Raw genomic sequence first — 17,245 nt, forward strand, 5'->3', positions numbered from 1 at the left:
GCAGGCCTTCACTGGGCACATTTGATACTTCTGGTGATGCAAGGCAAGTAAGAGAGACAAAAAAGAGAAATAGATGCGTGATTATTTTCAAAGCATGCTGAGCTGAAGCGGACAAGAGATAAAGTCCGGAAGCTATTTGGTATGGTAGCAGCGTTGCAGAGCTGTCGTTGATGCTTGCTGCGAGCAGAACAGGCCCCAGCTTTCTACTAAAAGAGTAAGAAAAGCGTCATTGCTGTCCCCAGGAAAATGGGGAAGCTGTTTCTGTACTATAAGCGGCTCAGTCGGTGCTGTGCCATTCCGGTCCTCCTCTGCTGTGTGCGAGTTCCAACTTGTTTACATAACAAAGTAATGGGTAAATTGCATTCTTCCAGCTTCTGTGAGGAAAAGTTGGAATCAAATATTATCAAGAACACTGAAATGAATCCTTTCTGGGTGGAGGCAACAAAGTGTATTCTGAAGTTACACATCATTTAGTTTGCCCAAAGCAGAATTGTGATGGATTTGCTCAAACCAGGGGGATTGTATTAAAAGAAGTTAATTAACATTAGCTATTTGCCAAGTTCATTGAATGTCAGCGAGGGCGAAAAGATACGTGGCAAGCAGAGGAAGACTTCCGCCTCTTCCTTTTTCTGCAGAAGGCCTCAGCTGAAGTGCTCCCTTAAATCCAATACACTTTGCTGGAAAAAAAAATATCCTGATTCATGCACTCCGCAAATATTCAAATGTCCTGGCACTTCTGGCTGTGTCTGTTCCACAGAGAATGAGGTCATGGCAGCCTCTGATGTCCCAGTGGGACCGGCAGCCCTTAGGAGAGCAGGCAGAGCTGTGTCGTCTTGACTTTGTCTGGACATCTGGTGCTCTTCAGAATGCCCCTCCATTCGGGTAAACCCCTGCATGTGTTTGTGGGCTTGCCAAGCCTACCTCTGGACACAGCATGCTCAGAATTACAGAGCAGCACACAACACAGTACAATGTCAGTATTTTTTCAGCTGGCTCGGTTGGAAAACTTGTGTAACTCTTTCCTTAGTACAGCTTCAAGTCCTGAGGTGTTAGGGATTACCTGCAAAATGAGGCAACAAGAATTTTCTCCAGTATTTATTTCTGACTGGGGCATTTCTGTGGTTAGTACTGCATTTTGACCAGTTCCTTTTGCTAGCTAATGACTTGATTGAACACTGGTGATTAAGCTGCTGCTGGTGGGCACAGCAGCTGATGAGTAAAGATAAACTCCTCATTTGTTATCTGGTCACCACAGAGTTGCTTGTATCCACAGTGCTTTAGAACGTTCTTGCTTTCTGTCACGGTGATTTTTTGAAACCACTGCAGCGTTAGGACACCTGGCAGAGGCAGCCTTGTGTGAGTCTAGTCTGTGTAGGTGGCAGGGGCACGTGCGTTTGGCTAATTGGGTGGCGATATGCTTAGGTACATACTGTATCAGCATCTCTGTAGTGAAACACGTTCCAGCGAGCAGGTATCAGGATAAAAGTAAGATTTTTTTGCTGTAAGTCTTAGTGGGAGAAAATGTAATGCTGTAGGCTATGGCAGAATATGGATTGGTGCTTTTTAAGTTTCTTAACAGTGGTAAAAATCTTAGCGTTTGGCTGTCACTTCTAGACTCACTCTTCATTCCAAAGAAAAAAATTTCAAACCAGAATTGGAGGAGGTAGTTTCAGAAGGCATTGTTGGCAGATCTTTTAGCCAGCAGCTCTTCAAACCTCATCTGAAGAGGTGAGCTGACAGACTCAGCTATAGTGCATTTGTTGCCGCACATGTAATGTTACAATTTTCCTAAGTAGTTTCTGTGCAGACAGAGAGGATGGGAAATGTTCTATCTGTTTAAGTTGCTGTTTGGCTATTGAAGAGAACAGGTTGAAAGGAAAAAGAAACGTACAATTTGAGTATAAATGTCGTACAAATGTATTGTTATCAGGATATCCCTGTCTTACAAGGAATGGGTGGTGAACAAGTAAGCAAATGGCCTAGAAAATGTCTGGAGTGGTTGGGGAGTGGGGAAGGCGTTGAAGATAAGACTACACTAGGGAGAAGGTGCTGGATGTGTTTGCGGTTGTTATCTTGTAGAAATTTTTAGCACAGGGTATTCACGCTGTGTTCTTAATGGAGTTAGTCCAAGCTTCTTGAATATAAATGATTTGTTTAGAAACTTCACCTTTTTCTGTACATGGCGCTTTCCTGATGCTTCCAGACTCAAAGCTGACTGTCTGGTGTTGGTGCTGTAGCTTGGGAAATCTCTACTTGACATTGGAAGCTTTGCTTCTTACCCCAGAGGTCTTGCTTTGTGAAAAGTTACCATTTGCTGAGAGGTGGCTGTTGAAGCACAATGGAACTTTTTATTTTAATTCTCCTTCATTTTTTTCATATTTAATGGGAAAATATGAGCTTACAACGGCACTTCAGATTTCATGTGAGAAACTAACTGGCATAGTGAGGGAAGGGAAGAAGGGGAAAGGGTATGTCAGGCTTCTTGTCTGACATTGCAGTTACGATGTAACAGGACTGAAGCACAATTGTTATTTAACATGGTGAACAGGGAGTGTTTTTAAAAGCACTACATAAGCACTTGATATGTAACATGGGGAGAAAGAATTTTGTGGACAAATGAAGAGATGAAGTTACCAATGGGTGTGGGGGGAAAAGGAAAGAGATAAGTAGACCTTTGAGATTGATGCCCTTTTTTCTTTAGCCTCTTTACAGAAAAAAAAAAACTAAAAAAACAACCAAAGGAAAACCCAAACTGTCTAGTGTATCTTTTCAGTAGAGATTATTATAAGGACTGTAATTAGGCTAAAAGGCTTAAATTAGCTTTTTTTTTTTTTAAAGAAAAACAGTTCTTTCTCATAACATTGAGCTTCTCTATTACTCACTTTAATATGCTTCATTTCCCTTAACATCGATTATAGGGTTCTCCAAGGTAAGCAGTGTTTTGCTAGAGGATAAAATGAAATGTTTGTTCTTTATTTCTGCTGTCGTTTTGGGTGACGATTAGATTTCACTAATCAATACTCATCAAATTTTAAGTACAGGAATTTGAAGACGGGCAAAGTAACTTAAGAGCACAACCAATCTCAGCCACTGATTTCTGCTCCTAAGTACTCTTCTGTGCCACAGCAGTGTTTGTAGTGTGTGTGTTAGTAATTAATTGTCAGTGATCAGTTGTTCAGCTTTTGCTGTTCCGTGTTGGTAGTGGACAACCTAGGAGGAAAGTAGACGTGATTAGGAAACATTACTGTATTTTTTCAGCAGTGAGGATAACTTGCTAGATTTTAACGCTCCAACGTGCTTCCATAGGAAGCTCTTTTCTGTTGGAAGTTAAGGAGGATTTTGCCACTGAGCTGCCTAGTTGGTGTACATGTGCATGCACCCATCCTGCTGGGCGTGGGTGTGTCTCTGAATGCATACAAACTATTTGGGCATTATAGTTTTCAGATGCCTGCTTCGGAGGTATTAATGCAGGTGTATTTTTGTCCTGCCACTGAGCTTGCTGACTGTTCTACTGCACTTGTGTGCCTTTTTGTTTTAGCAATCTTTTGACTTTTTCATTGCAGTGATTTGTCATGTTTCCTACCTAATTCCTTACTTATTGCCTTTTTTGTGTGTGTGTTTTCTTTTTAAACTTATGTCCTTCTTATCATTTTACAAATTACCTCTGCCTGCTTCTTCAAGGTTTTGTACATTTTGTAAGTGTAGGGCTTGTAAAATACCTGGATTGGTTTTGCTGCTGCTTTGCTAGTTCTGGAAATCAAAATGAAACAAAAATCCTCATGTACTGAATACAGACAGGAAGAAGTCTTGTTGAATGGCACACTTGACCTCCAAAGTATTTATGCTGATAATTGAGTCCATGCTATGAGTTGAAAGCAAAGCGTGGGTGTGGTTTTTTAATATAATTTTTTTTGACACGTAGGAGATTTTAATGGAAATTCTTTAGTTTTGGAAATTATTTAAGTACAAATAGCAAAGCAGTTGTGTTAGGCAAGCCAAGATATCTCCAGTTTGAAACTGGAGGAAATGTTATTTGTTATGACTGTCTGCTGCAACTCTACTGAGACAGTGGCAGGGGAGCTGTGTTTTGAGACTGTACGATACAGTAGAGCTTGAATTAATGAGGGAGAATGTTCCTAGTAAGGTATTAGTTTGGACTGATGTGTGCATTCATTGTCCACAGTGTATCTTTCCTTTTAACTGAAGACAAAGTCCTTAAGCAGTTTTCATCATTTTTGGTTCCACAGTTTGTGTCTACTCAGAACTCTCCAATTTTAGGTAGTGCATCGTTGTTTCTACTACAAGAAGAAAGAGTTGTTGACTTTTTTTGGCTTTTCTTTGACTTTTGGTTTTAGTTAGCTTTACTGCACTGACTTTATCTGCAAAACAGTTTTGCAGGTTGGAGATAATCTGTTTGAAGATAACGCAATTAGCAAAGAGAATGTTGTTCTACGTGGCTATAGCCTGTGCAGGTGGTGGTTTCTTATGGATTGTTACTCAGTCTTCCTCTTATTTTAGGTGCTGACTGTCACTGTTGAGTTACAGAGTTGCTTTATTTAAAAATCTGAACATCTGTTCCTACCCTGAGTTTCTGTATTTATCAGCTATGAGCTCCACTGTGCAGGAACAGATACAACCACTCAAATAAATCCAATCCTGTTACATTCCAATAATAAACTAAATTATGAAAAACTGTTCTGAAGAATGATGCAACAGTATTTCTTGAAGCCATACGTAGTTACTGTATTTCTGTTAACCCTATTTTGTGATGGCTCTAAAACTATGAACAGCTCTCTGCTAGTACTCCATAGATTAATATCCTACCTCCTTTTTTTTTTCATTGTGTCATCTTTTCCAGCTAGCATTGATATAATGATGGAAGAGAAGATAATGAAAATATTTTGCAGTATGTTTGTAAGCAAGAGAAGTCAAAACAACGTTCCAAAAGCAAACAGTCCCACCCTCAGCATGTTCTTGAAGCTTTCATTTCTCTTTGTTAGGTTGTTTGTACTGGGTCTGGTTATCTAAGGTCTTGATCTTGTATGAACAAAGTTCTTGTAACCAGGTACCAGCAAAGCTCAAGGGAATGCTGAAGCTGATTTTCCTGTTCCTTTGGCTTACATTAAGAAAGGTGCTTGGCAAAGTTGTCATCTTATGTAAGATGATGCAGCAGCTCATTACAATGACTGGATAGTTTTAAGGAAGTCTTGAACCAGATTTTTTTTATGAGAGAATTTTGTCAGAAAATCAACTTTGTAAGTAAGTTCTTTAAGAAATCATTTAGAAATATCTATTTGATATAGACTCAGAATAACCAGTAACTGTCTCAGATAGGTCACTCTGAAGGTAAGGTCTCCTATTTATTTCCATGGAAACTACAACAGACAGAACTCAATAACACTACATGATAGAGCAAATCTCAGCTACTAAAACACTATCTTTCAATATAGTCACCACCATTAGCTACGCATTTTCACTAGCAATGAACAAGAGTGTATGTGCCCTGCTTGTAAAAATTGGCATGGCTAATTGGAACATGACTTGTCTGTCACATCACTGTTGCCACTGCTGAAATGCCTCTCTATGCTCACATCCAGTGTTTGGTCTTCATAAACATTCAGCAAGTGTTGATGAATGTCAACGGATGCCGTTTTTTTCCCCATGGAAGGATTCAGCTCCACACATTTGCTTCATACACACTTCTGTGTCAGACATCATTCTGTCAGACAGCGCCTCTGCTGCTATCTGTCACACAGTAACAGCATGTAAGGGAATATTGGTGGGAAGGTTCAACCTTTGCTGCCATACCGCCAACTTCCATCTCTGGCATCCTGGGACAATATAATAAAATAGGAGGCATTACCTTCAGAGCAGCCCTCATAATTTTGGAGACTTAAGATCTGTGGTTCAGAGATGTGACTGCTGAACTGAAAGGTGGATTGCATGCATAGTTTGCGGTGAAAATGTGTCTCTTCATGAGTTAAAAGTGAGCTAATATTTGTCTGTTTATGACAGGAACCTTAATTTCTGTGAGAGGAATCCACTTGATGTTCTTAGGTTTAAATGACTTGTATAGCTGTTCATCTCTGGTTAATTTTCTTAAACCAGTCGCATTTGGAAACAGTGATTGACTAGCCTGGTAACCCCAGGTTTCAGAGAAGGAGCACAAAGTACATGGTTTTCTGTGGGTGACTTTTGTAACTTCCTTTCATCCTTTGAATTGCTGCAGCAGATGGATTAGGTATTGTTTTTACTTCCACTGGCAGGTCTCTAAGTCTTTCTTTGTGCCTGTGAATAAGAATTAATATGCTGTGCCAGCTTACCCTTTTAGAAGTTCAATTTTAGAAGATCTAATCAACTATTATTTCTACAGGGAATGCAGAGGGCAACCAATGTTACCTACCAAGCTCATCATGTCAGCCGAAATAAGAGAGGCCAAGTGGTAGGAACAAGAAGTGGTTTCCGTGGATGCACAGTCTGGTTAACAGGTACGTTTATGGAATTCTGAGGCTCCTTGTGTTTTGTGTTAATTTTTCTTCTGAAAAGCTGTTTAGCCATAGCTCCTTTTTTTCCTCCAAAGTTGAATGTAGCATCCAAGCCCTTGATGCAATTTTATTATTATTTTTAGGCTGACTGTCAAGAAATTGCTTTGGAACATTAACTTGAGAATCCATCTTGTTTGGTGCTCTAGGAACACTAAGTTTACTTAGCCTTGTCCTTTGCTTAATTCTAGTTCTTGGACCATGTTGGTACCTTTTGTGATTAATTTGTTTTTTTTTTTTTTTAATCCATTCTAGCTCATCCTAATTCCCATTTCACCTATTAATATGATACTTCTTTTTTTTTTTTTAAGAGTTTATGTTGCTAAGTCACTTCTGTAAAGATTTCCTCTCTTTATATTCTTCTTGTCTCTTTGGGTTGAAATAGCACTTTAACATAAACCTTTGCCTATTAATGGCAATTGCATGTTGATGCAATACATATGATCTGTTTTAGTATGGTCTTTTTCCACTGAATTGTTTTGATTGTAAAAAGAAGGGGAAAGTGAATTCTGTAAGATGACTTTGTTTTGTAAGCATTATTTATTTAGATTTCTCTGAAGCACTAACAGACTAAAAAGTTTTTTTTTTTAAGTTTTTTTTTTTTGTGTATGTGTTATCTAACTCAGTGCTGTTACTCTGCAAGGAGTGTGGTATGGTCCCTTTCTGTTGACTGAAATTCACTTTATTGTGAGATCTTTCTTTTCTGATGTAAATGTGACATATCCTCAACTTTATTTTGGGTTTCTGAATTTAGTTTGCTCGGGTAGAAACAACTGCCATCAACTAGGAAATAGGTACTACCTTTAGCTGTCAAGGCCAAACTCTTATTTTCAAATGGCACACTTAACTTTGTGTCTTGTTCTCCCTGTATGTGTTGTCTGTATTAGGCATTTAGCTTTTATTGCAGGTAAGTATCTTCAAAGGCCAGAAGCATGCATTGTTGCTGTCACTTTAATGGGCTTTTCATACCAGCAGTGTCCATGCACTGCAATTTGCCCTGATTTGTTTCTGTGCTTGTGATACATAATGATATTTAATATTTTAGGTCTATCTGGTGCTGGGAAGACCACAGTTAGCATGGCCCTGGAGGAGTATTTAGTATGCCATGGCATTCCATGCTACACGTTGGATGGTGACAATATTCGCCAAGGCCTTAATAAGAATCTGGGTTTCACTCCAGAAGATAGAGAAGAAAACGTCCGTCGGATTGCTGAGGTTGCTAAACTGTTTGCAGATGCTGGTTTGGTGTGCATCACTAGTTTCATCTCTCCTTATGCTCAGGTAAATGTAAAAACCTTCTAGATACTGTGAAGAAAGCAAAATGCAAAATGTCACTCAGAATTTCAGTTTTAGGAGTTCCTCACTGAACTTAGCCAGGATGAAATGCTTCCTTTTTTTTTCTAAAATGACATTTTTACTTTTAGAGACAGTGACTCAATTCATAAGCACTAAACAAAAACATAAAAAAAAAAAAGTAGATTACTCCTAAAACTGGAACAGTTCTTCAGTTTATTAGAAGAATTATTAATTTAGCATTAGGAATAAAAGCAAAAGATACTACAAGAAATTGTCCAAAATTACAATATTTTGTTTGGTCCATTTAAATGCCAGTACCTTATAAATACGAAGACTTAGTATCACTTCATCTAAATCCTCAGTTAAACTGTTTTTTAAAAGCAGCTCTTCGTTCAGTGAATTGATGGTGTGAACCCTATTTTACCAAGTTAAGTAAAAAGTGTGTGATTGCTCTTAGTTCTTCTTCAGTTCAACAGGACATCAGGACATTAGCTAATGCTGCAAATTAGCTTAAATCCTTGTCCACATTGCTTTCTGAAGACTTTTTTTTTTTATATATGAGAACAGGATGGCAGAGACAAGTAGAATGCATAAATGCAAAGTATCTTGAAGAACAACCCAATGGCTGTAGCTCAGCTACAGAGCATGAGAAGATGTTATTTCTTTGGTCATAGTGAAGAACAAACAATTATTTTGATAATGACTTGTGGAACTCGAGATCCTGCAGTAAGGCTTAACATGACTATTTTTTTTCTCATGGCTTCTATGAAGGACGGTTTCAATATATTTTTGGAAAGTTTTTTTGTTATTTTACTGAATTCACCATGTTTGAAATTCACCAATTGTTTCAATGATCAGTAAGCCATGCAAACAAAGTATTTGGAGTGTACAAGTCTGTCCGATAAGTGAATGTACGGAAATCTGCTGATCTGGAGAGAAGGTTGATCTTAACAGGAGCTGCAGGTAATGTGTGCTCTGGCTTCACTACGTGAGGTAGATGGAACTCTGAGGATTGGCACTCTTAGCACTGGAACAGGTTTAGAAAATTATGTACTCTGTGACTGTCAGTAAAATACAAAACTGGTTCATGTAAAATCTCTCTTGTCTTCACCTCAACTTTTAGTGTGTGAAGAGCTGCAGAGAAACTAATGTAGCTGACAAGGCTGATCTAATCCTGTTTCAATTTTTTTTTTTTTTTTTGGTACTTTTTCTTCAAACTTGGAGAATTTGCTTATGTTTTACCATCAGCATCTTTAAAGTGAAGTTCAAAAGCAGAAAGGCAATACAGGTATTATATGGGTGCAATCTTTTTGTATTTCTTTTCCTGTTTTCTTTCAGGATCGTAATAATGCTAGACGAATTCATGAAGGGGCCAGCTTGCCTTTTTTTGAAGTATTTGTGGATGCTCCTTTGCATGTCTGTGAACAAAGAGATGTTAAGGGACTGTATAAGAAAGCCAGAGCTGGAGAAATTAAAGGTGAACCTAGATATAGTTTCATCCTTCCTACATAAGTGACGTGTTGTGATTGGATTACACATAAGTGACTGTGCTGAAGTCTGTGAATGTGAAGCAGAAACAGGTGAACTGGGGTTAGGATTGAGCAGGAAATTGGGATCAACTTCTAGCTGAGAGAGCTGACTGCTTTAAATGCAAAAACAAAACACAACAAAAAAAAAAAAAAACCCACAATAATGGGGCAAAAATGTATATCCTCACATAGAAAACATATAATATGCTCCAGGTTTTCATAGATTCATAGAATCATAGAATCGCTAAGGTTGGAAAAGACCCACAGGATCATCCAGTCCAACCATTCATTCGCCCTTCACCAATGGTTCCCGCTAAACCATGTCCCTCAACACAACATCCAAACGCTCTTTGAACACCACCAGGCTCGGTGACTCCACCACCTCTCTGGGCAGCCCATTCCAGTGCCTGACCACCCTTTCAGAGAACTGGTATTTCCTAACGTCCAGCCTGAATCTTCCCTGGCACAGCTTGAAGCCATTCCCTCTAGTCCTATCACTAGTCACATGAGAGAAGAGGCTGACCCCCAGCTCACTACAACCTCCCTTCAGGTAGTTATAGAGAGCAATAAGGTCTCCCCTGAGCCTCCTCTTCTCTAGATTGAACAATCCCAGCTCCTTCAGCCGCTCCTCATAAGGCCTGTGCTCCAGACCCCTCACCAGCTTTGTTGCCCTCCTCTGGACACGCTCCAGGGCCTCGATGTCTTTCTTACAGCAAGGGGCCCAAAACTGGACACAGTACTTGAGGTGCGGCCTCACCAGTGCTGAGTACAGGGGGACAATTACTTCCCTGTTCCTGCTGGCCTCACTATTTCTGATACAAGCCAGGATGCCATTGGCCTTCTTGGCCACCTGGGCACACTGCTGGCTCATGTTCAGTGTAGCATCAATCAACACCCCCAGGTCCATTTCCTCTACGCAGTCTTCCAGCCACTCTGCCCCAAGCCTATAGCGTTGCCTTGGGTTATTGTGGCCAAAGTGCAGGACCTGGCATTTGGTCTTGTTGAATCCCATCCCATTGGCTTCAGCCCAGCTATCTAGCCTATCCAGATCCCTCTGTAGGGCCTCACTACCCTCAGGCAGATCAACACTTCCAGCCAGCTTGGTGTCATTTGCAAACTTACTGAGGGTGCGCTCAATGCCCTCATCCAGGTCATCAATAAAGATATTAAAGAGGACAGGCCCCAGCACCGACCCCTGGGGAACACCACATTTAAATCCATTCACCACCACTCTCTGGGCCTGGCCCTCCAGCCAGTTCCTTACCCAGCTAAGAGTGTATCTGTCCAAGCCACGGACTGCCAGCTTCTGCAGGAGAATACTGTGGGAGACAGTGTCAAAGGCTTTGCTGAAGTCTAGGTAAACTACATCAGCAGCCTTTCCCTCATCCACCAGATGGGTCACTGGATCATAGAAGGAGATGAGGTTGGTCAAGTAGGACCTGCCCTTCACGAACCCATGCTGGCTAGGTCTGATTAGCAAATGGCTCAATAAAGAAAAATCAGTTGATTTCCCTATGAAATCCTTTATTAAGAAAGTTAAAGCTTTGTGCTCTTGCCTGGCTTATGTCAAGGAACTGCTACGTGAACAGTGTTAAAATGCAGTCATCTCTTTGAAGAATTCATTTAAGATGTTTGTCTTCTGTTTTGTAGGCTTTACTGGGATTGACTCTGAGTATGAAAAACCAGAAGCCCCAGAGCTTGTGCTGAAAACTGATTCCTGTGATGTGAACGATTGTGTACAACAAGTTGTGGAACTTCTTCAAGAGAGGGTGAGCAGCAATGCAGGTGTATCTTAGTAACTTTTTCAAAGCATGAGGTCTGAATGTGCATGCTGGAAAATGCAGATAGAATTTTTGAGTTAGACTTCCACATTTTTAAATTCCAACTTTTAAAATTGTCCTGCTGTGCGTTTTCCTTTTTCTGTCCTATGCCTCTCAACAACAGTGATCACCAAGTGAAATAAGCTCTGGAGAAGTAGAGAATTATATTCATTGCCATAAATGGTAACTGTAAGGGAGAATACGGAACCAGTGGTGAATACTAACTTTTAAATTGTTTGCTAGCATAGGAGAATCATAGAAGGATAATAGGGTAATAACTTAAGGTAATAGCAAGTTTAGTTGTCTGCCTTTGATTTGCCAGACCTTTTGCCTTCCTATCACCTTGATAGGATGCAGTTTGCTAGTGTTTATGTAGAATTAATTTGTCTTCCTATATTTTTATTTATTGTGGGTAGCAGGATGATGCTTCAGACCATGATTTTAATTTAGGTGCTCCAGCAGACTGTTCCTCATGTTTTTTGTGAGGTGAGTGTTTGGAACATGTAAGGTGTAGGCAATAGCTTGAGTAATGCTCCACTAAGACAGAAAGACCTCATTGTATAGACAGCATTAAGTTCATTTTAATCTACTGTTGCCAGTACAGCTTTGGAGATGTTTAGTTTCTGTTTCCAAATTTTCAAGAAAATTCTGTTTACCAGTTCACAGCTTGATCAAGATTGCTCAGGCAGGACAAGAAGCCACAACAGAATGCTAGACGTGTACCATGTGGATACTTTTCGGAGGGAATAAGGGAAGAGCTGCCTGAGTCCTACCTATAGGAGGTGGCACTTCCTGACTGTGAGAGGCCCTGAGCCTTCTGTTCAGAAGACCAATTCAGTACACTTCATAATTCTAGAAACCAGTGTGCTAACATAGTGATCCCCAGACTCCTGCATTCGTACATTTGGTACACAATGCTAAATGCTGGCTTCTGGCCCAGTCATCTTGGCTCTGTCCTTTGCTTAAAGCACATTTTAGTATTTTATTTTCTTTCTAGAGAATGGTGCCATGAATAGCAACATGTCTTGGTGGTTGCTTACTTCAATAAGACATTGAAACCAGGGTATGGCTGAACAGACACATCGTGTTCTCAGGCCACATATAACCCAATGATACCCTGACAATGTAGGATTTTTTGAAGTTGGGACAAGCAGTGGTCATGGTCTTAAACAATTCACTGTGATTAGTCAGGAAAGGGGCTGTAAACCAGCAGCATTAGAAATAATCTGGGATGTTTGTTTTTTTTCAGTAACTGAGAAAAATATGGTTTAGAAGTCCACTCAGTACTGGTAATCCTGGAATTTCAAGAGCTGAAACACAGCTGAACTGTATGTGTGTGTTGAGCTAGACTGATGGATGTATGCAGATATATATATTGAGAATTTGGAATGTTTTTATTTCATAGGAAATGAAATGACTTAGTTCTTAAAACTTTCTCATAATACTTGCAAAGAACTCTAACAAATTTATCCAGTATTCACTAGAAATGTGTTTCTTCCCTTATGGAAGAAAAGGGAGGTAACCACACAGAGGACTAATAAGCAGCTGTTGAATCTGGGAAGTTATTGTGTGGTGTAAGTCAGTTTTGAGGAGCACTTGAATAGGTTTTTTTACATGTAAATGCAATGAGTAAAACACTTCAAAGTTCTTTTCAGGGAGTTAGAATGCGAGCTACTGAGTCTGAGTTATGAAAATTTCCTTTTTTTCCTAACTGCTTTCAATAGTATACAAAATGAGTCCTTGCTCAATCCATTATTATTTTTTTTTTCAGTCAGAAAGGCATGTGTGGCTTTGGGCTTGAGAAATTTGGCTCTTAGTCTGCTGATACCTTCCAATGAAGTCAAGCAAGCCTAGTGCAGATATTTGGCTGTAGAGATTTCATTGTTTCCATTTGTTTTTTCCTGTCAACAATTGTAGCTGATCTAGTTCATTAAACAAAGCTGGGATTATGCAGTAATGAAATCAGCTCAATATTTAACCAGGGAAGTATTTTCTCAAGAAGTCACCTCTCAGGAATGCCACCTTTATTATTAAGGAAGTGCAAAGATGTATGAAGAAAGTATTGCATTTCTAGAATGTAACTTCCAACATACTGAGAAAAGGTGTCTTTTAACAACTTCTGTACTGACGTCCCATTCTTGGGGACATAAACTTAATGCAGCTCTGCAAATACCGCAAGAGCAAACCACAAATTTTGGGAATCTGATTATATACTTCTACTATTTAGATCTATCTATTGTGAGTATAAGCCTTCACTCTTCCTTTTACCACCCGTCCCCCAAATTATAGCTACAAATTGAATTCTTATCTATGTTCAGGGACTTTCTGTTCTAAGCCTTGGTATGACGTTTGTATTCAGGAGGGAGGTTCTCCATATGGTCTTTTAAAACATTGCTTTCCTGACTATATTCACACAGTTCTTTGCAAGTGTATTCAGAACAAAATAGAAATGGAGAGCAACAGTTCCTGGAAAATATGTAGAAACTGATTCTACTGTTCTGTATAATCTCTCTCTCTATATTTTCCTCCGATTATATTACAGCTATCACTGTAATGTAATGATTCTTTCTGGATCAAAGTTCTTAGTCTTATCTAGTTCCACACGTATTCGTTTATCAAAAATGTGACGAAGAATACTCTGTGTGATCACCTTGGTTATGAAATTGAGTTGCAACAGGCCAAAAGCCATCTTTCAGTATTTTTTGAGAAACCTACAAACGTGGGAGATCATTTTCTTTTACAAACATGGCAAAGTATTTTTAGCATCTGTACCATTGATGTAGGACAGCCGTTCCGTGCCTTCAGCCTAATTCACAATTATTTGACTGTAAAGTATACAGTCAGTAGAGTGTATTTGACTCATCTGCTGGCTGGGTATTGAATAATTGTTTTACATGCAGCCTTGTTTTCTGTCTCCTTTCAAAACTACTTCAGTGGAAAATTTGTATGAATACAACTTCTTACTTTTTTGAGCTTGATATTAAAACCAAATACTTACAGTAGCAGATGACTGAGTGGGACTTTCTGGGTTTTGTAAGACAAATCATGAGGATTTTAAATGGTTTGTAATGGTGCACATAATTTTTTTTCCAGTTGCCCTTGCAGCAAAGAAGGCCAATAGCAAACTTGGCTATGCTCTTGCTAATACAGCAATAGATCAAGGGAAGTGATTAGAACATGTTACCCTGAGAGTTTGTGGACACTTCATCCTTGCAGATATTTAAAACTTGGTTGACCAAGCTTCTGAGCAGCCTCTTGTAATTGATTTAGTTTTGAGCAGGAAACTGGTTTAGGTGACCTGCAGAGGTCCCTTTGTGATTCTGTGCTAAGGCTAGTAGTTATTTTGTGTGAGAAGCTATGGAGAAAAAACATGCCCAGTGTAAATGTTATGCAAGGCTGTACTAGTAGTTTTATACTGCTGCAGTGAAGATTTACACACAATGAATATGTACTCCACAGTGAGCAGAAGGTGACTTAAGCTTTCAAATATAATTAAAATAACCCTACTCACCTCAGTAGTCGACTTTAGTAATTCCCACATCAATAAAACATTGATTTCTTCTCATGCTTAGGGAAGTAAGCACAGCCTTCTGTATTTTAAGTTACAGATTTCTTACTATGGGGTTAGGTGTACTTCAGTTATTAGTATTTTCCATTGGAAATATAGTACAGAGTGATGTTATTGAAATGGATTTCAGTAGCTCAAAGTGTGTTTTCTTTGTTTTGAAAAAGCATGTATAATTTTGTGGTTATTATTAAAAAACAAAACTTCAGTTAAGTTGAATTGTGTAATTAGATACAGTGATGGTGTCATTTTTGTTGCTGCTAAATGACTTTTGCTTTCTTTGTTTCTTAAATCCTGTATTCTGGGAAAAGAGAGGCAATTTTTTTCGTTCACAGTCTTTGTAAGCTTCAGAGACTCCATTTGGATGGTAATCATCTAGTTAGATTTCCTGACTAATTGGCTTATATGATTATTTCCTCAATTTTGGGGGGTCTGAAAGTTTTGTCTTACTTAAGATGTTCTATATAAGCGAAGCATGGCTTATTTTGACCAAAACAAATAGTAAAAGGCATAGTCAGGACAGAAATAGCAGTGAATGGGGTCAGAAATCTTTTTGACACAACAAGAGGGATGCTTCTGTGGCTCAAGTGAACTGAAAATGTAGCAGGAGAGATGGGAATAAAACAGGTGTTAGTACAGAAAATCTTAGTTCCCTTTAGTAACACTGTAACTGTCACTGCACTATTCATTCTTTCCTGTATTTAATGTTCTGATAAACCTCCCTGCAAGTTCCAGATAGAAGTGATTTTGTGAAACAGTGATTACAGTTAAGCAAATACTTCTGTCTGCTTTTTCTTTATGTAAACCATTTAGTGGCCTCACCCATCAATTAATACCAACTTACATTATTGAATGACTGGTCTTGTAAATCAGTTGACATCTGTGAGTGCCTGTCTACTTGAAACTTGCCTGAAGGCTCTTTTTTTACAGACTGAGAAGGGTTTTAGTATCTCCAGAGAGCTGTCACCTCAGTCTGTCAGTGACCATGCGAAAGTGGTCACTAGATGGCCTACTAGCCTAGTATTTATCTAAAATTCATTCAGTTTAACAACCTATGAGCTTCTCTTGCTGATGTTTTAAGTCAAAAAATACTGCTTTAAATGCCATTTTTGTGTCTGCTGATGAGTCTAGATTTATAAATCCTACAAATCCTCTAGATATTTAGCTCCTATTTAATGTCTTAGTGTGCCATAATATTTGTGTCACTCACTGTAAAACAAACAAAATCAGAAAAACAACGCTCAAATTAAAAAACAAAACAAAACCACAACCACCAACAAAACATCAAAATCCCACATCTAACCATATAACCTCTTTGGCTGTTCCAGTTGAAACTTATATAATCCTAGATTAAAAATATTGTGAAGATGTCTTTGGCTGTTTTCTCTATTTGTGTAGAAATACAAATGCACGTGTGGCCATGGCTGTGGTTGTAGTTGTAGTTTTCTACTTAATGCTTTAGATAATGCTGGTGGGGTTTTAGCTGTTTTACTTACTCTGGATTTATTGCCTTTCACTGTGTCTACTAGAGCTGCCTTCATGCTGTCTACATCCTCATTGTGAGGCAGAGAGATTGTTCACAGAAAATACATTCTGTAACATTTGTTACTTGCATTGTTTTGCCCACTAGTGGGACAGTGAAAGTAGGATAATATTTGAGAAAACTTGCCAATAGACACATTTATTTAAAGCTTTTGATGGTTTGTAAAATAAGAACATTGTAGTGTGGTAAGAAACCAGGGTCCAGAGCAGAATATTCTGTGAAGCCGTGTAATGTGTACCCAGACATTACTCTTTGCTTATAAAATCTGCTATTCTTACCAGCAGGCAGCACTTTTATTTGATTCCGAGCTTACTGCTGTGGAGAGTCTGCTATGGCTCTCTTGGCCTGTAAATCTTCTGCTCAGACAGAGGGAAGACAAGACAGGTTTTACCTAATTTACTATATAATAAAATCACTTCTCAAAGTCTGTAATGGATTCAGTTTTTCCTAATACAACACTGTTTCTAAGCGCTAGTTTATTTTTCTTTTATTTGTCTTTAGAGACACAAGTAATATAACAGTTTGCTAGTCTCAACAGCTCTTTTCACTCATGACTGCAGTCATTTTATCTCTCTTTCATCATGTCACTTCCTTTGGCTTTCCATGGTGCCTGACATCAGATAAATGCTTGACTAAGTACTTTAACACTCTTGGGCAAACTTTGTGTTTCTACAGACACACCTGTGTACTATGGTCTGCAAATACAGGAGTCATTTCTATTTTTCCAATGTATTCCTTTTATAGGTCTGTGTATACCTTGCTGTCTGAGTGAGCCCCTCCCTCCACCCCATAAAGAGTTACTTCACAGAAGGTTTCAAAAATCTTAAAAACCTGTTCTTAGAAGAATATTTCCCTACTGAATACCATTGGAGCAATTTGACTCGGTTTTGACATTGGACAGCACCCTGTGTCAGGAGGCTCTTTGAAGTTTTATCACGATGTCATGATGA

The 17,245-nt window shown here is 39.0% G+C and overlaps 1 protein-coding gene across 2 annotated transcripts in view; it reads left to right on the forward strand.

The window, feature by feature from the left end:
- Nucleotides 1–17,245, forward strand: part of PAPSS1 (3'-phosphoadenosine 5'-phosphosulfate synthase 1) — a 35,900-nt gene that overhangs the window by 713 nt on the left and 17,942 nt on the right. For both annotated transcript variants that reach the window (XM_420493.8, XM_040699629.2), the window contains exons 2-5: nt 6,374–6,488; nt 7,588–7,823; nt 9,177–9,315; nt 11,018–11,136. In XM_420493.8, the coding sequence (XP_420493.4) occupies nt 6,374–6,488; nt 7,588–7,823; nt 9,177–9,315; nt 11,018–11,136 (609 nt within the window). The remainder of the gene's footprint in view (nt 1–6,373; nt 6,489–7,587; nt 7,824–9,176; nt 9,316–11,017; nt 11,137–17,245) is intronic.

This window comes from Gallus gallus, chromosome 4 (assembly GCF_016699485.2).
Source record: "Gallus gallus isolate bGalGal1 chromosome 4, bGalGal1.mat.broiler.GRCg7b, whole genome shotgun sequence".
NCBI classification, from domain to species: domain Eukaryota; kingdom Metazoa; phylum Chordata; class Aves; order Galliformes; family Phasianidae; genus Gallus; species Gallus gallus.